This window comes from Micromys minutus, assembly GCF_963924665.1.
Source record: "Micromys minutus genome assembly, chromosome: 9".
Classification (NCBI taxonomy): domain Eukaryota; kingdom Metazoa; phylum Chordata; class Mammalia; order Rodentia; family Muridae; genus Micromys; species Micromys minutus.
Window position 1 is genome coordinate 32,535,676 of NC_137978.1, and position 23,431 is coordinate 32,559,106.

The 23,431-nt window shown below is 42.1% G+C and overlaps 1 protein-coding gene across 2 annotated transcripts in view; it reads left to right on the top strand.

The window, feature by feature from the left end:
• The first annotated feature begins 4,571 nt into the window (after positions 1-4,571).
• Positions 4,572-23,431, top strand: part of EFCAB14 (EF-hand calcium binding domain 14) — a 39,737-nt gene continuing 20,877 nt past the window's right edge. For both annotated transcript variants that reach the window (XM_080921991.1, XM_080921992.1), the window contains exons 1-4: positions 4,572-5,628; positions 7,221-7,369; positions 13,240-13,385; positions 20,585-20,683. In XM_080921991.1, the coding sequence (XP_080778117.1) occupies positions 5,447-5,628; positions 7,221-7,369; positions 13,240-13,385; positions 20,585-20,683 (576 nt within the window). In that variant the 5' untranslated portion in view covers positions 4,572-5,446. The remainder of the gene's footprint in view (positions 5,629-7,220; positions 7,370-13,239; positions 13,386-20,584; positions 20,684-23,431) is intronic.

Sequence of the window (23,431 nt, forward strand, 5' to 3'; positions counted from 1 at the left end):
CCCTTTCACCAACCCTATCATCTAGGTAGAGGATGCAATCATTGGCATAGCAGCAAAAAGATATGGGGGCTTGGTGATCCTAGGAAAGTAAGTGGCTTTGGTTGCTGGTATCTTTCCAGATGAGCTGCAAATAAAGGTGCCAGGCAACAAACACTCTCTGTTGTACCAGTTATAAAAAGTCAGGTTTCAGAGGCAGTCAAGCACTAATTTGCTGTGTGTCCCCAGACAAGTCTTTTTCAATCCCTGAACATCAATCTGTGTCATAGATAGGTCAAAGATAACACGCCTCTTTGATGACGAGTCACCATGATAGTGAGGCTTGACACAGAAATGTCTTAATACCCAAGTGTTTAAACACATTCATCTTTCTTTCTTCACTTCAACCAACAGCAAAGAGTCAGCAAAGACAATGCCAAGCAGAGATTCTGCAGCAGACAAAAGTTGCTCTTTCTGTTAGGTAAACAGATGTAGCCCTGGGACGGGAGCGTCATCAAAATCACGGTTGATGAATGGACAGTATATTTAATAATTTATAATCACATTAATGGAGCAGCTGATGTTTATGGACATTTATAATGTATCAAGCACACGGCATTGAGACAGCTACCCTGTGGGCTAGGTACAGTCAAGACCAGCTTGACGAGTGTGTGACCAGCACGGTACACAGAGGACCCTGTTCTCGGGGCTTATTGTTCCGTATCGGCCATTTCAAAACTTGGAATCATTGTATGTCTTAATGTGTTTTGTGTGTGAAAATAATGGAGGGTGCTCGGGGTTATTTAAGGCCTCACTTCACACAGAGACCTGCCACGTGTCACCTCTAAACCTCCACCTCTCAGAGATTGATTGGCAGGTGCCTGCCTGTTCCCTGCTCCCCAGCCGCTCCCATCTTCCTGGTCCTGTGGGGCCTCACTACAGGAACAAGGAGAAAAGGAGAGGGTGTGTCTGCCCAGTCAAGGACAGGGTCCAGTACTATCCATCCTCTGTGCATTTCATATCACCAGGACAACATTGAACAGAAAACAATAAATAGTTTGACAGCCTGAGAAAATTATAGCAAGGGGAAAGCTTGTCTCCCTGTTTTGTAAAGCTAAGGCCTGCCTGCAGTGAAAATGCATTATTCCTCGAGAATTATGAACCTTATCATGAGCTCTGTTAGTTTAAAGTACTTGACAGAAATAGATACCGAAGTAAAGAGAAGCTCAGTGATTTGTCTGAGATCACACAGCTTACAAGTGGCAGCATTTAGACAGAGCCATTGGTACTGGCAAGAGGGCTCAAAAGTCTTGAAGAGCTTTAAGCCCAGGAATTAGGATCCCTGCATCCAAGTTCATGAGCAGAATCCGGGGCGCGCTTCCCATTCTCATCGTTCCGAATGAAAGTCCTCCAGGGAGTCCCCCAAGGTAGCACGGTTCTCGGGTGTGGCTTTCACTTGCACAGTCTGTGATTTTGACTACATTGATCCTGCCCCTCCCCTCAGCACCCCTGAAAACTGCCAATAGCTTGTAGCAGATAACAGTCACCCCACTCTACATGACACATTATGTCATTTAAATTTTTTTATGTCACTCCCCCATCAAGACGGGGTGAGATGAGCAAGGAATATTAGCATTGTCACTTTCCAGACGAGGATTGTTAAAGCATCAGAACAGCTGTAATACCATCGCACGCTCACAGTGTTTTTCAGGCAAGTTTTAAATAGGTCAACAGGGATCCAGAGGATCAGGGTAACAATATGTGCATCCCCAGTGTAGAAGCAGTCACCTCAAAAGTCCTAGTGAAGCAGGGCAGCATGGGCCCCTTAGGAGCCCTGGCCTTGATAGTGTTGCCTTCATCCTGGACTTGAGGGTCCCATCTCTGAGAAAATAGACCAGCAAAACAGTCAAGTGCTCCTGAGCAAAAGAACTACCAGGTAAACAGTGTTTGGAAGGTGACTCAGCATCCTGGGGGATGTTTGCCCAACGCTGAGGTGTGGTCTCCAGAATAGAGATAGACAGACAGAACACCAAACAGGGAGAGAAACCAAAAGCAGACTCAGCAGAAAGACCAGCTCCACCAGCAGTGAAGGCGGAGGGTGGAGCCCTGTCCCATTGAGCTGAGATCCTTAGCTACTGTTTCCTTGGTAAGGATGTAGCATCTACAATACAAAGACTTCTCACCCTAAATTACCTCTCTTGCCTGTGGATTGTAGTGACCATAGATAAGGTATGTCTATGAAATGGTCCATGAATTCAGTCCTATTTCCAGCCCAGCAGGAAGGCACCAGGGCAGATCTGACCAATAAAGCTGTTTATAATGATAGAATAATATGAGAGTATGCTTTTCTATGGACATGAGCCACATATGGCTACTAGGTAAGGAGCCAGTGGTGCCAAGGGAAAAGAACGGATAATAAAAATGGAGCATTTGTACCACAACTCTAGGCTTCAAAAGCATCAAGACAGTCCCTGTGTTCTACAAAGTAGATGTTTATTTCAGGTACCAAGTGGTGAAACAACCCCAGGAAAGGCAAACAGCTGTCTCTGGGCAGAGCTGGAATTGCAGGCAGGATTAAATCTCAGGATTCCAAGGCTCTCCCCTACCTCTGCTCTACACTGTTCCTGTGAACATGCCATCAGGTATCTATCAGGTGGCTGTAACTAGGTGCTTCCCACTAGGTTCAACACTTACAGACAAACCCAGACCACACCTGGGCTTCAGGTGGGAGTCCTCAGGCAGCAGTGCAGCTGCCACCGTGAGAATGTAGGGAGTTAAGTCACCCTGGCTTCCTTCCAGGGAGCTCAAAGCACCATGTTATAAATATCGTTGACGTCGGCAGAGTTTCCAGTTTATATTTCAGGCCCTAGCTCCTGCCCAGAATTCCCTATGGAGATACCAAGCAGTCTACTGGATTCCGAATTTGGATATCAAGTTGACTTCTTGACCTTGTCCCCAAATCTTCCCCTGTCTCGACAAATGACAAGGCTCTTCCCACTGCACCATTCCAAACTTCTGGGGTCACCTATGGCTCCCTTTTCTTTTTTAAAAAGTCCTTTCATCTAATCCACTGACAATTATCGTTAGCTCTGTCTGCAAGAAGCATGCAGACTGCCAGCCGTCCCCACTGCTGCCACTCCTGTCTGTCCTCTATCTCCATCCAGACTGAAGGTATTCTTGGGTCCCTCTCTTCTTCCTGTTTATTTTTCCAAAAAGTAGCCAGAGCCATCTTTTTAAAAAAATAACCTATTTATTCTGAATTTTATGTGCACTAGTGGCTTCCCTGCATGTATGTTTGTGTGAGATCCCTTGGAACTGGAGTTACAGACAGTGCCTGGGGGTGTAAGGAATTGAACCCAGGTCCTCTGGAAGAGCGGTCAGTGCTCTCTTAATCGCTGAGCTATCTCTGCAGCCCCTATTGTCATCTTTTATAAACTGAAAAATCAGAGTATGTTCCTCAGTGGTTTCTCAAACTCCTCTCTAAGACCCTGCAAAGTCTACTTCCTGATGTCTCTGTAACTTTATTTCCTGTCACTCTCTTTTGCCAAACCAGGTTTTTCTGAGCACTCCTCCTGATACCACTGTTTTGCTCATTCCCTGGTTTCCTGAGGACCTCTGTCCAAAAATCCCTTTATCACAAACAACAGGCACTCCTCACTCTATCTTATTTGGGTTTCCCTCCTAATATCCATCAACTGCTAAAGTGTAATGTGTGTACCTACTGTTGCCTTCGTGCTCAAATACAAGCTAGAGTAGATAAGAAGATAAAATAGAGGAATCCCAGTTGAACTTAAATTTCAGATGAACATGGAGTTATTTTTTCAATATGAATTTGTCATAGATATTGGAGGGATCTTAATAATTTGAAAAATAGCTAAACCAGGTGTGGCGATCCCAGAACTTGCAACTGAGGCAGGCAGATCTCTCCAAGTTCAAGACCAGCCTGGTCTACATAGCTAGTTCTAGAGCAGCCAGGACTACATAGAAAGCCTCTGTCGAAAAAAAAAAAAATCACTGTTTATCTTGTATTTGAACTTTACTAATGCTCTGTATTTTATTTGAAATTATAATAAATTATAATTAAATCTGGCAACTATACAGTAAGGCAAACACATTGGTTATTGTGTTTTTGGTAGCATCCTCAGAGCTAGAACATGTAACCACCAGTAAATATTTATTGGACGATGGATAGATGGATGATAGATGGAGGGAGGGAAAGAGGGAATGTGGGAGGGAAGGAGGGAGGGATAATCCAATCAGTCCATTAAAACCATAAGCCTAAAGAGCCTAAGAGTAAGAGGGATGGAGTCTTTGAAGAACTTTTCAGAAGGTGGAGCCTAGGGTACCAATCCCCGCCCCTGCATCGCTGCAGGTAAAACTCCGCCTCCGCTCTAGGTAGAGCGTCCAGCCGCGGTCCTATGGGGGCGGGGCCTACTAACTGGGGCTTCACAGCCAGCCCCGGCCGAGCCGCGGCCCCTTTAATTCTCCACCTCCCTAGCCCCGCTCTGCCCTCCTGCGTGACGTCACCACGGGGCGCCCAATGGGGGCGCGGCTTACTGGCAAGCAGTGCCTGGGGCCCCGCTGCCAAAGGGGAAGTGAGCTAGGGCTGGAGCTATGGCCCGGGTTTGGATCCTGCGGCTGCCGCCGCCACCAGTACGTCCAGAGAAGCCGCGGCCAGAGCAGAGGCCGGAGACGCGGCTGGACTGGCCGCGGCGCGTGTGAGTTGCGGAAGTCGCCGGTGGCAGAACAGTTGACGGTCGGAGCACTTCAGGCTGGCCGAGCGGTGGTCACCCGTCATCACTGCGCCCCCTCCAGGCCCTAGCAGCAGGGCTGGGATTGCTCCAGGCTCCCGCTCCTCTCTTGCCGGTCTCTTCAAACTCCGGACAGAAGCCTCGGGAAGGTGTTCATCCCAAATCCCGGCAGGCGTCCCGGCCTGGGCGGTGCTCTCTCCTGTCACCACCTCTCCAGTTAAGGATTAGCGAGTTCCCACTGCTTGCTCTGCAAAGTCGCCGCCCATTCAAAAACAAGTTTCTTTTCCTTCTGCATTGGAAATCTTGTCCCAGAGATCCAAAGTTCGTTAGTTTTGTGTATCTTTTCCCAGCTCTAGAGCACTCCTAGAAATATTGGCGGCCACACGACTAAGAATCTCGTGCTTGACTTAGCGGGTTGTTCTGTTTTGTGTTCCTTTTGACAGGTAGTAGTTGTTTCAAGACTTTATCCATTTGGATCGCCAGTTCCTTGTCCATCCCTATGTAACTTTCCCCCATCCATCTGAGTCCAATTTCCTCTGGGCTCCATTCTCCAGCCTTCAGTAGATCTGGTCAGTCCCACCTCTGGGTGGGAGTGATCAGGGGGCTCTGGCCCAGGATTTCCAACCCTGGAAGGCAACTCCAAGTCAGCGAGAGAGTTGGGGCTTGGCTACGAACCTGGCAGCTCAGGAGTGGGTCCGCCACTCACCCCCCATAAAAAGATGAAAAAGCGCAAAGAGCTCAATGCGTTGATCGGCCTGGCTGGGGACGGTCGGAGAAAGAAGACCAAGCAAGGCTCAAGCAGCCACCGCCTGCTTCGCACTGAGCCTCCTGACTCAGACTCAGAGTCCAGCTCAGAGGGAGAGGAATTTGGAGCAATTGGAAATCGCTCTCGTTTTGTCAAGTGAGTGTGGCAGTGGAGAGGGCTGAAATGGGCAAAGGCATCTTGCACTACTACCTGCCTAGCGAATAGTTGAGGAGGAGAGGGGAGTCCTTAGGAAGAAAAAAATGAAGTAGGCCTTGGATAACAGAGGGAGAAAAAATGTTGGAGAGGGACAGTTCTAACCCTAAATAAAAAGTAAGCGGTCACTCTAATGTCTAGCAAGAGCTCCAAATCCAGGGTGGAAGTGTGAACTCGGGGAATGGGCTCACAGCCCAAGAAGGAATTAAAAGGTTGCTAATGGAGACAGAGGAGCAGAGAGGCTTTCGGGGCTAGTCATTTTTAAAAAGTAGGTCAAGGGACCCTAAGACCAGTAATTTGTTTTTTGTTTTTTTAATGAGCTTGGATATTGGTGATGAGAGAATGTGGTGAAGGACATACTGTACGAACCTTGCAAATATGATGAGGGGGCTGGGAGAGCCTTCTTTTTCCCAAACCAGTTTCAGATAGAGCAACAACTAAACAAATGAGCTTTGGGGATTTGTGGTCAGTTTGTGAGGCAGCTGAAGGAAACCTCAGACATTTCGACCTGTCAGAGACCAAATTAAAAGCAAAGGGAGTCTGTTGGGGTAGAGACAAGTATCAGGCAGAGAGTGCAGGTGCTGGAAGAGCTGCGATCTTTTAGCGTGTTCAGAATCCGTGTCTTTTTGTTAAGACTTTGGTTAGTTAAGGACATTTCCAAGTTTGTGTTGTGAAGGTCATCTGACAAAGGGTGGGTTTTGAAAGTTGCCCTGCTGCCTTAGTTTGGAACTGAAGGATAGGTGAATTTGGTGTGGAATCTAGTGTGTTTCTATTTCTGTCCTCCCAAGGCAGTAAGTTAAAGAATATCAGGTGTCCATTTAAACCAGCAGATCTTGTTTCTCTCATTCCGTTTGCAGTAAAACTTGGTCAAGAGTTTTGTGGAGTTTCAGTAAATGAGGCAAGGTCTCCTGGGGTAAGGGAGCATGTAGTAGAGGGGCGGGGGTGAGTAAAATACAGTTCAGGGATAGAAGTCCATAGAACCACTCACTGCTTCCCTGCTTTCCCTCTGTCCCTTTGATTTATCTTAGAACTACTAAGGATTTCACTAGGTTCTCACGAATGGTAGACAAGCACCCTCTCTCCCACCAAGCAAACATCCAGCACTATCATATAAAACAGGATTTTAATAACTTGCTCACGCTGGTATAGAACTTGGCAATCCCTCTTCCTCAGACTCCCAGGTACTTGGATTGCAGATGGGCCACTGGGCCCTTGTCTCCTGTACTTCTCAAACTGAGTTCAGCTCCAGAGACCACCTTCCTGAATTGACAGCAGTGATACAGAGCCTACAAGACTTCCTGTGACTCAGGAGCTCCCAGTTTCCTGTGCAGTTTGAAACCTTTGTACCCAATAGAACTTTTCATAGGTCATAGTCAATAATTTTCAACCACCTCCCATTAGACATAAGTGTATCATCCTGTGATCCTTGGTAAATTCATTGGTCATTCATTAGAATAGATAATCGCATAGCAATACACTAATAAAGCTCTTCTCATAGCTACCTTCACTCATGGGTCCATGTGTTCTTCCGACAGGGGAGACTACATCCGATGCTGCAAGATCTGCTATCCCCTCTGTGCCTTTGTCATCCTCGCAGCCTGTGTCGTGGCCTGTGTGGGCTTGGTGTGGATGCAAATGGCTCTCAAGGAGGATCTGGATGTCCTCAAGGAAAAATTTCGAACAAGTTAGTGGTCAGGTTTTTTTTTTTTTTAAGTTTTGGGAAAAACTTACCCATGCTGAATTACAAATTTGCCCATTCTGGTAAGCAATTCAGCATCTTGTTCTATACACTATCTTAACTGTCAGCTTAACTGTATTAACACTTGCTTTTCAGCCCATAAACAAACTCAGTGGTTATGTACCATCGGACAAGTAGCATCTGAAATTATGACACTGCCAACAACTCAGTGCAAAGGGGAACAACTGTAGGCCAGAATCCTAATTATACTCAACCTACAGCCTAGCTCCAGTTACAAAGTGGCTGTTGAAATGCCACAGTTTCCTTCTACCTCACAAAACCAACAATTAAAATGTGGAAGCATCTGTCAGATGACTTCCTTTTTCAAAACTGAAACTCTGTGTAGGAACATAGGAATGGACAACAGTCATTCCAAGGGCCACCATTTATGAAGTGTCTGCTTTTACCAATTGACAAGGACTATTATGTCCAAATAGTCCTCTGACATAGGCATTATTTTTACTCTTTCCCCACTACCCCCCCCCCCGTGTGTATGTGTGTGTGTGTGTGTGTGTGTGTGTGTGTGTGCACACACATGTCTGTGCAGTGATAAAAATGAGAATTACCATTTGTATTCTTAGAAGAAGAAGCTGGGTGGGCCAGATGGTTCGCAGGTATAGACACTTGCTGCCAAACCTAATCACCTGAGGTCAGTTTCAGTGATCCACCTGTGCTGGAAGGAGAGCATTGACTTGCAAGTTGTTCTCTGACTTCCACAGACACGCTATGGCATGCATGCACACACACACAAATATGCAAATAATAAGTAAATAAATGTTTAAAAAAAAACAGGAAATTAAATGTATAGAGCTGAGATTTATACCCCGTCCTCTTGCCCTTTATCCCCAAGTCCATGTTTATAGCCACTGCTGTACTGCATTACCTTTCCAGTGCCTCTAAAAGTATCATGAATAACTACAAGTGCCCACAAATTACTCTGCATTAGCTCGGGTCGGCAGTCTATAAATAGCTTAGCTGTGGGAAGAGCCGGTTTTGTGCATGTGTATGTTTTGGTGTTCGACCACAGAGCAGGAACTAATAGATAGCCAGTAGGCTTCTTTCCACAGAATGATTGCTTGTGCTGTGTATTCCAAGGAAGAAAAGCTTCAAATACCATGAATGTCACCATCTTAAAAGTTTTAGGGAGCATTTGATCCTTTGAAGTGCATTGCGTGTTGCTGAAGAGATGCAATGATCGTAACACCTCTGACCTTGAACTCAGCAGAGCCAGTGAACAGATTTGTCTTGTGAAGGGGTTTTGTGCTTTCAGAGACTTCTCATCTTACAAAATATCTTATATTCTAATTACAAAGTTTTGTACATCCAAACTACTTTTTTCCCCCTGAAAGACATGTTTGTATAGTGGTTTCAAACAGGTTTAACTAAGGAATTTTCTTCTTTTTTAACAACAGCATAATTTTTGGTTCTAGGTTTTAAGAATGAATCTTCTAAGCTAAGGAACCACTTTTAATTTAATCACAGGCCTCAGCGGTAATACACCAGGAAACTGACCGCAGGCTTCCTAGAACTGTAGCTCTAAACCGGGAACCCAAGCTCTCACTTTTTCTCTTTAGCCTGAGAGTCCCACCCTCAGCCTAGAAAACCACAGCCTCCTAAGGCAGGGGGATCTGTCAGCTTCTCTCTTAACCTGCATTCATTCAAGCTTTGAAGATGACAAGGACAGCTACTCCTCAGAGTGTGTCTCTAGTAACAATGCTTTAAAAACCTTTTAATATTCACTTGCGTTTTTTTCTGACCAGGAATGGGATTGGGTAAATCCTGATGTATGTTGTTGAATCCCAGTACAGCACAAAGAATGTACAACCTGTAGGGTTTCTCCCTGTATAATTCTTGTTTTTGCAATATTACAGATATTTAAGTCTGTATTTTCTTTGTATGTAAACAATAATCATAACTTGGAGATAGTGTTGAACTGTATGTGACCACTGAGCACCCCTCTCTGTCCTACGAATTCTCCATAATTAGTTGAGCTTCGTAGGCTTGTGACCTTGTTTTGATTACATACAGCAATTATATGTTTACACATTTCATACATTGCTCAGTCCTATCCTCTAGAGATTCCTTTCTGCAGCTATGCTGGGCCTGTATTTACAGTTTAGCAATGTGATTTATACCTTGGCTGGGCTTGCCATGAATTTCTTTGTTTGGGAAATGTAAGACATGTAGTAGGCCTGACAGACAGTCAATAAATACTTGTTAAGCATTTGGTAATGCCAGTTCCTAAAAATAGTACATTCAGGAGATGCTACTCTGTCCATACACCTTGTCTGTGCAAGCCAGCTTGCTACCATTGAGGACGATTTTCCTGCAGCCAGAACTACATTTATCAGCCAGCTGAGTAAAGCAAGTTTGGAATTATCAATATGATAGTGTCATTGGCTTTGATTTGCCACGATAAAAATGTCAGTGGCCACTGAGGTCATCCAGAGGGCAGGGGCTCTTACCACCATGCCTGATGACCTGAGTTCAGTATCTGGAGTCCATGTGGTGGAATCTCTGGAGTCCACGTTATGGAAGGAGAGAGCCACGTTGTGAGTCATACTCTTGCCTCTGTGTCCATGTTACGGCACACAAATGCCACCAGAACCACATGCACACATAAGCTCACACACATACAAGAAAGAGAAAGAAATAAAAGAGAGACAAGCAAGGACTTCATGAGGGAGGAAAGACCGGTCTGGCATGTTCAAGCTGGACTGCTATGAACTGATTGCTCATTAGCTTTGGTTCCCAAAAAAATGGAGTTATCTTGACTAAGTGGAATAATTTTGCTATGTTTAAATAATCATATATTTAAAACTCTTCTTGTATTTTAAACACATCTCAGTAAGTTAATTTTTATTTCTTCTTAATCTAATAAAACAGTGGAACTTATCAACTCAGATAAGACCACCTCCCTGCTTGACTTGAACACCTTTGAGAAATCAGAGCTTCCTATTCCTCATTTCAATAATTTTTCCAAGGAGCCCATGAAGAACGGGAGTGCTGGAGCAAACCTAAAAAAGAAAGCAAGGCTTATGACTTACTTTTTCTTTGCAGTAATGAGTGACTTGATCCTTGAACTCAGAGACCGGCTGGCCTTCAGAACATTTTTTTAATGCATTGCCTGTAAGTCAGTGTGAGGAGATGGGTGCCCTGGAGGTGGAGTTACAGACTGCTGTAAGCTGCCATGTGGGTGCTGGGAATCAAACCTGAGTCCTCTGGAAGAACAGCCAGAGCTCTTCTCTACAAAGCCGTTTCTTCAGCCCCCTCCCTTTTTGTACTGATGTATTTTTATGTGTGGATGTTTTGCCTGGATGTGTCTGTGCACTGTGTATATGCAGTGCCCCCGGAGCCCTGAAGAAGGAAGGTATAATTAAGGACTTGTGAGTTTGCATGAAGATGCTAGGAACTAAACCCAGGCCTTCTGGAAGAGCACTTCTAGAAGAGCACTCTAACCACGGAGCCATCTGGCCCTTGGAACTTAATTCAGTATTCTTTTTTCAGAATCAGGTATTTTAAAAACAAAATTCAATCTCCAATGTTTCCTCTCTGTCAATGATGAAGCATTTGAGAAAAGCGAAAGAATTTGGAAGAGAAGGAAAGTACTAATCAGTCAGGAATCTCATTTTCCTGTCAACCAGAAAAAGTAGTGATTTGATATTTTGTATAAAATATTAGATGCTTTTGTGTACAAAAATGTGTCACTGACATCTTAAGCATCCTAAAACGGGTGTTGGCCCTGTGAGCACTCAGTTTGACTGTTTGCTTCTCATTGCTCACTATAAAATTAAAACAATCACGTAATTCTTTCTGAGCTTCTGTTTTCTTATCCACACATGACACATGAAGATGTATTTTTGTCTCAAAGCCCTTTGGTCACTACTCTGTTATGTTGTAGTAATCCTCCCTTTACCTCTAGATAGAGAACTTTAGGGTCTTTTCTATCCAGTGGTCAGGCAGAGGGCTGGCACACGGTAGAGGCTCGGTGATGTGTCATTTGGCAATAATTACATCAGAATTATAAATTATGGAAGCATTGTATGAATATAAAACATAACTATTGACATTTTGCATGTTGTGTTTGAAGAATGTATGTAGGAATTTTTATTTCTTAATCATAAAGATGCAAAAGTGAGAACTAGGTAAATTCTTTTGAGATTCAACATTAAATTTTAAATAAATTGCTTTCGTTGGTGAAAGAACATGAATAAGTAATTGTAAGTTGTTTGTTTGCCATACGCCCATTTGTGTAACAGAAGTGCCTCGGCTTGGCTTGTCTCTCTAAAAACCCACATCAGATAATGATTATGATCCCCTCTTGGCTCATATACTCCTCGGGATCCAGTGTCCTCAGGGCCTGCTAGCATCATGTATGCATTAGTTAATAGTTGTAACTCAGGTTATTTATGTCTCTGTCTTACTGCTTTTCCACTTCTAAGTCCTATTGATTGCAAATAGACTTCAGGAAAGAGAGATCAACCCTCCCTGCTGATGGTGTTTGACCACCTGAGTATGGAAGGCATTCATGGGACAGGCTTTTCTTTATAACCGGCTGAAACTCTATAAGCAATGCAGCGACACAGAGCTGCATCTGTTAGAATGAGTAATGAAATGTTCTCACTGACTGAGACAGATGCTTTCAGCAAACCATGTGTAAATCAAATGCTACACTAAAAGAACTCAGGAAAGCCTGTTATTTAGAATGTCATCCTATGGCAGCAACTTTTGAAAAATAAATGAAAAGACTTAATTTCATTATTGTGAATTGTCCCGTAGTGGACTTGCTAGAAGAGATATTTCAGAAGACCTTGTTACTGTAAGTGTGCTGCCTGTCTGACGCTTGTACCTTCTGAATTTTCTTTGTTGGATTGAAGAGGAGAGTGATGTACTGAGACATACGGTTGGGAGGTCAGCAAAGACCAGGTTTATTTAGAAAACAAGTATTTACCAAGTGCTTAAAATGATATTCTTGTGCAGGTTATACAGAAATGGACAAAACCAAGTCATGGAGTTTACATTTTAGTAAATTATTTTATATTGACCCTGCATGCTGGTTTTGGAATACACACACACACACACACACACACACACACGCACACGCACACACACACACACACACACTAGTCAAGAAGTCTGTGACCTGAAAAAAAAATGACATAGGTTTTATTCTGGGGGAACAGCCATTATTAATATTTTATTTTCCATTAAGTGGAAAAATGCCTTTTAGAGGAGGAAGAGTGCACCCTCAGCCTCTGCCTCAGGCTTCAGATCCCTTAGCTGTGCAGGAATTTTTTCCACCGAGTCCAGTGTCCCCCTGCACCTCACCTAACATGTATATCTTCTGTTTCATCTTGAGCTTTTGGATTGATTGAGAAAACACTATCTGTGGAATAATCTTATTCCTCAGATTAGCATTCAAATACCCTCTTGAAGTCAGCCAACTTAACGTAGAAGAAAATAAGCATTTAGAGGTAGTTTGTTAATGGCACGTTGAACATCCATGAGATATGAGTTGTAAGTCTAACTGACTAATCTGAAAGCTGGTCAGGCATTTATTTATCACCGACTGTATGCCATTTTAAAAGTATTAAAAATGCACATTTCCGTCACAGTACTGCCCTGCTCACAGTTTTCCTCTTTTTCCGTGTAATTAGGTAACTGAAGTAGGTCATCATCATCATCCCAAAATTAATTCACTAATTATTCATGAACCTCTCTTCTTCCCTTTCCTACCTTGTGATTGCTTTCCCCCTCTATTTTGGGACTGGAAGGAATGTGATCTTTATTTACAATTGTTCTTATTTTGCTTTCAGTGGAGTCTAATCAGAAAAGCTCATTCCAGGAAATCCCCAAACTTAATGAGGAACTTCTCAGCAAACAAAAACAACTTGAGAAGATTGAGTCTGGAGAGCTGGGCTTAAGCAGAGTCTGGATCAACATCACAGAAATGAATAAGCAGGTAGTGAAAGTGTGACTTTATTCCTGTGTAAGCTGTGGAAATGAATTTACACTGGTTGGTGAACATTCAGTATGAATTTATAAATTCAAGTTTTGTCTTTTTAAGTTGCAGTTTACTGTGATCACATGTTAAAATAGTAAAATGGCCAAAACAAAAAAAAAAAAAAAAACAAAAAAACAAAAAAAACTACTGTTTGCCAAAAGTTTAAATGCATATACCAAGTACTTAAAATGTTAACCCTTTCTGCACATGAAGAAATCCACAGGGTAGAACATTGTAGAGGGAGTTATAAATAACCATCAGCTTTTTCTACTCTAAGAAGGAATGCCGTCTAATGCCCAGGGCAAGGGTAGCCTGTTGTTATAGATGTGTTTGTTTTGTTTGTGAGTGCTTTCAAACTTAGAGGGTTAGCACTGGAGTAAGTGCTATAGGTGAGAAGCCAGATCTAGACCAGCCACATGGCTAGTGGTTAGGTAGAATAGCTAAGGAGCAGTTGTGGAGTCACCTGACTCTGGCCAGACAGCAGCTCTAGAGAAACCTGCAGCCTCAGAGCTGTTTGGAGCTCAGTGGGCACTGCTTCCAAAAGAAGGAACCTGCCAGAGGAACTGTGTCTAATCTAAGGGGTTTTGACCAAGATTCTTATACACATAAAGAATTAGAGTCACTGCTGGGATCCAGAGCCCATTGTCAGGCTTGGGTTCTGAGTTGATTTTTGTTGTTGCTGCTGCTGTTTCAGTTTGGCTTTTTGTTGTTGTTTTCAGTTTAGTTAGGAAAGACAGGGTCATTGGAAAGAAAACTCAAGTACCAAATAAATGATACACATGCAAAATACTTAGTTAGGCTTGTCATCTTTGTTGGGATTAAGAGGACATTCTCTTCAGAATGGAGTCTAGCATGAGCCAGTAAGAGGGAGCACTGTTGGAAGAACAGGCTTGTAATTATTTATAAAGTTACACCTTTCAGCCACATTCTGGGAATAGGACAGTAGGAGTTCATTTTAAGGCTGAAATTCAGTGGTCTAGGAAAGTAAAATGTCATCTGCCTGGAACCCACAGTAAAAATGCTTCCATTTCCCAGTAAGTATGTGTAACAGTGTGCTGTGGTGTGAATGTGTCTCCAGTTCATGTGTCAAGTGTATATGGAAGTGGACCCTTTCCTGGGTAATTAGCATTTACCCCAAAATGGTTCTAGAAAAGGAGAGAAACCCTCTGACACATTTGTGTGTTCTTATCACATGCATGGGACACCTTCCACTAGGTAAGGCATAAAAATCCTCACTAGATGCAGTCAGTCTTCTTAGATGAGCTCAGTCAGCCTATTTCCAAGCCACCCACTTTGGTGTTCAGCTCTGGCTGCAGGAGATGAACTGAGACATCTTAAGTAACTAGAATGAAATTCCCTGAGAGTAGTGGCTTACCCAGAACATGGTTAGTGTCTTGTGCCATTCCTAGTCTTTCCTTTGGGGGCTTTGTTTTATTTTGGTTTTGGTTTTGGTGTTAAGACAGTTTCATTATGTAATCAATGCTGGCCTGAATGCTAATATTATATGAGCCACCACACCTGGCTCTATTTTATTTTATTTCATTTTATTTTAAGTCTCAGAGGAAATAAGTGACAAATGATACAAACTAGTATTTACTAGTTATCATTTATTCTCAGGCTCTCTGTAAAGAAAAGCAGATATTCATTTCTTTTGTACACAGAAAAATGGAATCAACTGTGCCCTACAACCACACAGCAAGCAGAGGAGACATCAGATAGGAGTAACACAACTCTTGGGGAATGAACGTTTCTCCTTGGCAGTCTGGATCCCTGTCTGCATAACAGGGTCAAGCATTCCCAGACAAGGAAAAGATTGCTTTCATGAAAAGACAAACATCAACTGTCCATCTCCGTCTCCTGTTTACATGTTGGCGTTCTAGGACTGCTCAAAGAGAAAACTGGTGCTTGGTGTGCTGTAAGATGTCCTAGCACTTTGTGTATGAACCTGGAGAAGGTTAGACTAAAACTCTTTGCAGATTACTAGCACCAAACTTTATGAGATGCTAGATTGATTTATTAAAGCCAGCCTAATACAGAGGAGTTCTCTGCTAGCATAGACCCAGAAGGATGGGTGGCGGTGAAGTAGAACTGAATGTTGTTTCAAAGGGAGCTTGGCATCGGGGAGGTTTTCTAAAGTTAGTGCTATGCATCTCCAGTGCTCTATTCCAGTCAGCAGCCAAAATGAGCCAAAATAGAAATAAAAGTAAAAATAATATTTAATTGTGTTTCTGTGGCTAGTAGTAACTGTCAATTCTGAGTATTCTGATAGCGTTTTTAAACAATTGAAAGATATTTAACCCACAAGAAAATGTATTCTGTCACATATCAAGAACTATTCCTACTGCCAAGTGAGTTGAAGTTAATTCAGGCTGGGAAAGGGGCCATCTGGTTGAGAAAAATAAAATCCAACATCTCCTTAAATCTTTAAGGTAGTACTTGAATCTTTATTTACACTTTGCTTTATTCATGAAACCTCTGTTACTATGCCTGTTCCCGCTGTTCCGACAGTTATAAGACAACTCCTTTTCTATAGAGACAAATGTTTACTGAGGTCTTTTATGGAGCTAAAGCCTTTGATTGTGCCTCAGTCCATTCAAACTGCTAACAGAAAGCCTTAGACTAGGTAACTTATCAAGAATGTAATTTATTACTTGCAGCTCTAGAGGCCCAAGACTCCAAGATCAAGATGCCATCAGACTTGATCTCTGGTGACGGCTCATTGTCTGCTTCATGTGTGTTCCCTTCTTGTTATAACTCCATTAGCAGACGGGGTAAAATAGCTTCACTGGGCTATTTATGAAAGTGAAACCCTCTCTTATCATGCCTGAAGGACCCCACCTTTTACTGCCACCACACTGGAGATTTTGAACATGAAACTTTTAGGGGAGCACCAACATTCAGACTACAGTATATTTAGAACCAAAAAGATGCAGTTCCTTGCCTAGTGATCTTATGGACAAAAAAGCAGGCCCATATGGTTCAAATGCTAAGGGCATATGTAAGTGAATATCCAACCCAGACTGGGGTCTGCTTTCCAGCAATGTTGTACTAAATCTGAGGGGAAATGGACCAGGTGGAGCCTGGAGAAAAGAGAGGTTGCTCTCCTTAGGACAGAACAGCTGACCCTCATAGTTTTGTCTACTGCTAAAATCTGTTTGTAACTTCAGAACCTGTAAGTGTGAAGCTTTTGAATCATCCATTGATAGGTGCACAGTGGCATAGCTTTTGAGTCACCCACAGACGCTGAAAGCTGGAGCCACCCTGCCTTCTCGTTCTGTCTCACACTGTAAACAAGTGGGGTTCTGTGCTGTATTCCGTGTCCCTTTCAGATTTGTTGGTGATTTCACTATTGGGGAGCTTCTTTCAGGCATCACTTTGAGTGCTGCCGGCGTGAGTTCAGTCCCAGTAAGCAGTGTCGTTAAATATGATGTTTGAACAGGAACAAGTGTAAAACAAGGTTATATATTAAATTGATGATTTACTGAAAATGTGACCAAATGGCTCACAGGAACCTAGCTCCCACTCCTAGTAACAGTGTGTAGCATTCACTAATCCAACGTTTGCTAGCTTTTCAGAAGAATAATACCTAATAACAAGGATAGACTACCTTTGTAAAACAATTAGGTAAGTGAAAGGACTTCTGATTGAGGAAATTTTAGTCCTTCCTTATAGCCCTCCTTGAGCCCAGAAAGAAGCCAGAGATAAAGTAAATCAACAAGCTGTCTTATCAAGGACCTTAGGTTGCCCTTCTGAAGTTCCTTCCTGCTCTCTTCTGAGCACTTGTATGACGGTCATTTGCATATGCATCTAATTGCATTGGGAGAGTACACTATTCTGTCTCAGGCTGGTGATGAAAATCTGAGTAGTGGTGATAACAGTTGTACATTAAATGTTTGCTTTGTGCACTGCAACTAACCACTCTGTTACTTTACTGCATGTATGATCGATCTCCTTGCTGTGTCCTTAAGTCACATGAAGTAGCAAGTGGTACACCCAGTACAGATAAAAAAAAATTGAGATTTGCTTGGTGGTGGTGATGGTGGTGGTACATGCCTTTAATCCCAGCACTTGGGAAGCAGAGGCAGGCAGATATCTATGAGTTCAAGGCCAGTCTGGTCTAGAGATTGAGTTCCAGGATAGCCAGGGCTACAGAGAAACCCTGTTTCGAAAAACAAAGTAGACAGACAAAAAAAAAAAAAAAAAAAAAAAAGAAAGAAAGAAAGAAAGAAAAAAGAAGGAAGGAAGGAAAGAAGAAAAATTGAGACTCGGAGGTAAAGGAGCTTACCCAATTTACAGCTGTGTATCAATCTAGCACTGAAGCATTTAAGTCTTGGGAGCCTGTTTTCCTTCCATATTTGTTAGATGTAAGTAGGGCCAGGTGCACCTCAATTCCAGCACTTTGGAGATAGAGGCAGGAGAATCTCTTGGGTGTAAGGCCAGCCTAGTCTACGTAGTGAGTTCCAGGACAGTCAAGACTGTAGAAACCTACTCATAATAATTCATCACCTGTGATTCTCTGTTTGCATAACCTTTCCCTTACTATTTAAAGAACGTTAAGTTTAAACCTAAAGAAAAAATAGCATTTCTGCTTTTGAAGTATAAAATGTTATATTAAGCAAATAATGCACAGCATCTATTTCTACTTTTGCTGATTAAAAAAGTCATAGAAAATGAATAGAAATTATAACTCATCTTTTGGTTAAATGTGATTTTTCTTAGTGGTTTCTATTTGACTCAGTTTTTATTGTCTTTAGATTGTTGATAAGTTCTGTTGTAATGCTTGAATCCAGTCTCATATTCTAGAATCTCTGTTGAGACCAGGGATAATGGGAGAGTACCCCTTGTCTCTCCAGTCCGACTGCACATGTGTATTTACTGCAGTTTCCCATACAGTTTGGCTCTGCTGAAGAGGGAAGGTCTGAAGGGAGGACTGTCCTGGTGATGTAGGATGCATCACTGAGCTGGGACCAGCCTGTGCTCCAGCCAACACTCTAGAGTCCAGATCCACAGTGTCTGTGACCTGCTCCTCCTGCTTTGGCTTTTATTACTTCTCTAGTTTTAAGTGAAATGGCAGCTTCCAGCCGCCACACTGGCCTTCTCTGAGACCATATGTCCTCAGATACTTCTGACTAGCTCTGCCATTGCCTTAAGATGTCAGAGTACCTGACAGAATAGTTTTTGCCCAGATCACTTGGAGCACAATGTGTTATTATCCCTTTAGGATCCATCTGCCAGTTGTCACTGAAAAAAATTTATTCACTAGTGTGTATCATGTCACATAATAGGACATGGAGAATAATCGTAAGACATACCCGGGAGGAGTCCCTTCCTTTCATAGTCACACATAGTTGTCTCATGTCAGTGATGCTCTGCACCACCTATGTAGTATAAAGCTGGAATAGCTTTTAATATTATCAGCTTATGGGTTACACCAAGTGTGTATGTAAATAAATGGAGACGTTCAGTATGTGGTGCACTACAATGTCCTTTGCTTACTGAATATATCTACATACCTAGTGATAAGCATTTAGATTGTTCTAGTGTTTTGCTGGTACAAATAAGAAAGACCTGTTTTGCATATTTCTTTGTGCCTGTGAGCAAGTAATCTTCAAGATAGGTTTCTATAAATGAAGTTGCTGAACAAAGGATATAAACATTTGAGGGCTATTCTTTCAAAACAGTCTTTTTGCAGTTTACATCCCCATGAACAATACATGAGAATGCCTGTTTCCTTATGTTCTTTGAAGCCTCAATATTATCTATTCATAGCTTCTTAAAGGGAAAAAAAAAAAAATCCACAGCCTCCCTGATGTAATTGCTGCTGTAACAGGTTCATAGCTCTCTAAAGGTATTTTTCAGTGTGGTCTGAGTGTCTCACCATTTAGTTTTCGAATGGATAGAGTTAGAACCCTGGTGAGTGGTCTGTGTGTTTGAGAACATTAGGGAGGGATGCATGTGTAAATACTCACTAAATTCCACTCCTAAAGAACTGCCACTGATCAATCGGTTGTTCTCAGTAAGGTGTCCTTTAAATCTTGTAACATATATGAATCATCTGTGGCTGGGTTACACTTAATCTCCAAACTTAGTGGCTTAATACAGCAAGCCTCATTATCACACTCTCTGTATGCCAGAATTGTGAAGCACCTTAGCAGAATGCTAAGGCTAAAAATCCTAGGATTGCCGCTAAGGTGCACAGAGAAAATGCCAAATACCAAGATTCTGCTGTCTCACATCCTCTCATGGCTACCACAGCATCACCTGTAGTAAGTGCCCAGAAAGTTGGGTGTTTGTGAGGCCACTCATTACAACTATTGGTTAGGCCTTTGTTCTCATTCCTAAAATTTAGAATAAGAAAGCAGTCTGGTACCCAGACTCTTTAAAGGGTGTTTTGAGTCACACTGCAAGATTTGTTAGGATTCGAGCTTGAAGCCTGAATTTGCGTGTTACTCAGGTTCCCCCAGTCCCCATTCAAGGTAGGAATCCAGCTACTTGGAATCCTACTCCTAAGTAGCAGAAAGGAAGCCACATTTTATTTTTATTCAGTCTCTGTTTTAATACATTCATTGCATCCTCAGTGAGTCAGTGGGTATTTATTGAGCTCCTTCAGGGTACAGAGTAATGCTGTGGTTGAGCGATTGAGTTTGAAATATTAATCACATTATTAAACCAAAACCAAGTCCCCGAGTAGCTGAAAGTGCCGTTCAGGTTGTCAGGATACCATTCCTGAGGACTATATTTTGTGATGATGGGCTTTTACTTTATAATGTACGTTTCCCCTTGGACAGGAACAAAAGTTCAGTTAAATAACTGAGGTGTTCTATTTTACCAAAGTGAAGTTGTGAAGTAGCCTTGATCATCAGTCTTTGGCTGTTCGGCTGTTGAAGGACTGTGTGGTAGTCACTGCATCTTTTGAGTAATTGAAGGTTTTTGCACCGTGCCACTGCTAGAACCAAGGTAAAAGTGACACTTGCACCAGTTCTGACTGGGCAGAGAAATGGGAGCTTGTTGCTGCTTCCTGCATCTCAGCTCTTCCCACAGTACTGCATTCCCTCCACTCTTGTGAGCAGACAGGTACCTCACATTGTGAACTGTAGAGTTTGTGAAGGAAGCATATTCTCTACAAATTGTGTTCATTGTTTATTAATCTTTTCCAGATTTCTCTGTTGAGCTCTGCAGTAAACCACCTAAAAGCCAGTGTCAGGTCGGCTGCAGACTTACTTAGCCTGCCTAGCACTGTAGAGGGACTTCAGAAGGTAAGTGCTACATTTGGGCACTATGGTCACCCTAGTGCTAGCATTCTGGCACCTTGAGAGTTCCCTTCAAAAACCTGACATTTGAAATCAGCTGCTTCAAAAGAGCAGTGTAGTATACCATTGTGTTCTATGGAATACAAACTTTGGTAGTTAGGCCCTTAGTTTTCAACAGGTTACTTTATGGTTCATGCAGCTTTTCATTTGTCTATCTGGGTTTTAGAATTGCTCTTCTGAGACCGTTGTGTTAGCAGGTGTTGGTTTACGTTTCAGTTTGTCGTTACACTTCATGAGCCAGAACCAGTTGTGGATGAGAGTTACTTTAAACCTCTGCTTTTCCATGTTTGGAAAGGAGTTGAGTTGCTTAGTTTTTGTTTTTTTTGTTTTGTTTTGTTTTGTTGTTGTTTTTGCTCTTTAAAACAATCTGAGCTGAATGCTGAAGTTAAAAATTAGGGAGCAGGTTATGACACCTGTACTTTTAAACACTCTGGGGTTTAAAAGTTTATAAATTGAAAAAAAATACTTTGGAAACAATTTGGTATTATTTTCTAAAGGTGTTTGTATAAGTCCTGTTATGTGCACACCATAGACGCCAGGGCTCTGTGCAAAGAGCATCTCATAGTTTCTGTTTATTACCAGCCAGAAGGATGAGAACAAGGGATGCCTAGAGTTGGACAGGGAGTGAAAAGAGGTTGGAGGGGAACAAGGTTTCTCATTGAGCACAGGGACCATCATCCTCACAACAAGAAATGAAAGAAAGGTTTCTAGGAGTAAGAGCCTCTTACACAGTGAATTTTAAATTTCATGGCTTTTAAAAATTAGCCTGTGATATTTTATTCAATTATATGCCAGGCTCTGTCCATAAATGTCTAAATTGTTATACAAAGTGAGAAATTTCTAAACCACAAACAAAAATAAAGCTTGATGTTTTACAACCACAGCATTGTGTGCTTAGTCCCTGTGATTTGCTGCTTGTACAGTGTGGTGACATATGACTGTGCTCTCGGAGGTTAAATTAAAAAGGTCATGGCAACTTTAATGAGGCAGATTTTTGCCATTACTCCCAAGAATCAAGTAGGAAAAGACGGGCGTCTGTAGCTTTAGAGAGGCAAACCTTGACAGTCTTGCATTAGGAAAGGAAACTGGCTTGTTCTTGTTCTCTTTAACTCAGTAAACACTTGTGGAGCTTTCTCCAGTGTGTACCAGGCACTTTGCAGTTGCTAGAAATACTAGTTCAGACTTTCATTCTAGGATTTACATGATCTGTCAGCTGCTTTCCTAAAAAACAACCCCTAAACAAGAGCTCACTATCTTCCTTGTGTCCTGATGTGATGGGCTTAGCCAGCCAGCCAGTGAGGATTCTCAAACAGTAGGTGTCTTTGAGTGTCTGTGGCTTTTTGCAACAACAGGGCTTACATAGCATAGTAGCTTGGAGACTACCCCAAATGTTTTCTCTTTGCCATCCCAGTGGGTACTGCTTTTATTGCAAATGATGATGCACTTTTGAAATGGTGATTCACCCCCAAAACTTAGCTAGCTTTCCTTTATATCATGTACTTTTTTAAATATTGAAAATGTTACTATCTCCTGATTTCTTTAAGTTCTTGTTTCAGTATAATATTGAAAACTTGCATTGGAGGCTGGGGATGCAGTTGCATTGGTGGAGTACTTAACCCAGCATGCACTAAGTTCTAGGTTTCATTCCCAGCACCACATAAAGCCAGTTGTAGGTAGAGGTAGGAAGATCAGAAGTCCAGAATCATCCTTGGATATATGGCAAGCCATATGTACAAGGAGTACATAAGACCTCCTCAAAACAATAAAATAACTTTGGTTAAAAATATTAATGTTACAGTGTAAATTGTCAGTATATAAAGGTATAAAACCCACCAAACAACAGCATTCTTTTGGATTTTTTTTTTTTAAGTAACTAATGGAGACTAAAGAGATGGATCATTGGTTATGAGTACATACTGCTCTTGCCAGGGCCTGCGGTTTGGTTCCTGTAACGCTAACTCCAGGGGGTGCAAGTGACCTCTTCTGGCCTCCACGGACACTTGTCTCCACATGCACATGCCCACAACATACAAACTCATGCATAATTTCTTAGTTTTTAAAAGATGACTTCTGAGTCATGCCCTCTGTATACTTGGGTTCTTTAGGACTAATAAGAGCAAATTAAGTAGTCACCCTTACAAATTAAGTAACCACACTCCCTGCCGACAGAAGTCTACCACCAGCTGGGTTTCCTAGAGCCAAAAATTACACCCACCCAATTTTGCTCAAAAGTCATCACTTAATATTCCTGACTGTTGACAGTCAACAGCATTGGCTCTGGCCATCTGTTTGCCTGCAGTGTTTAACACATGTAGTTTAAGGGTGGGTATATTATCCATGAGTCCCAGTCTTTATTATTTTTTCCTTCATTTTATTTTGTTAGTATTTGACTGTTATAAATTTTTTAGGAAAATGTCTTTTATTTTAGAAAGAATGTTTCCCTTAATTGGGAAAAAAAGCTTAACTTATATTTATATATGGGGAAATGTTCATATAAAGAATGAATGTTTATGTTTTTGTTAATTGTTTCAGTATAAGTTACATGGAATTTATAGTTTGAATATAGTTGAAATAATTAAAATATTTATTTATATTCGGTTAGTGTTTTGGTGTAAATAAAAATCACAGCATGCCACTATACTGCCGTTAGAATGGGTAAAATTTCTGAGTTAATAGCACCTGTATTTTGAATGT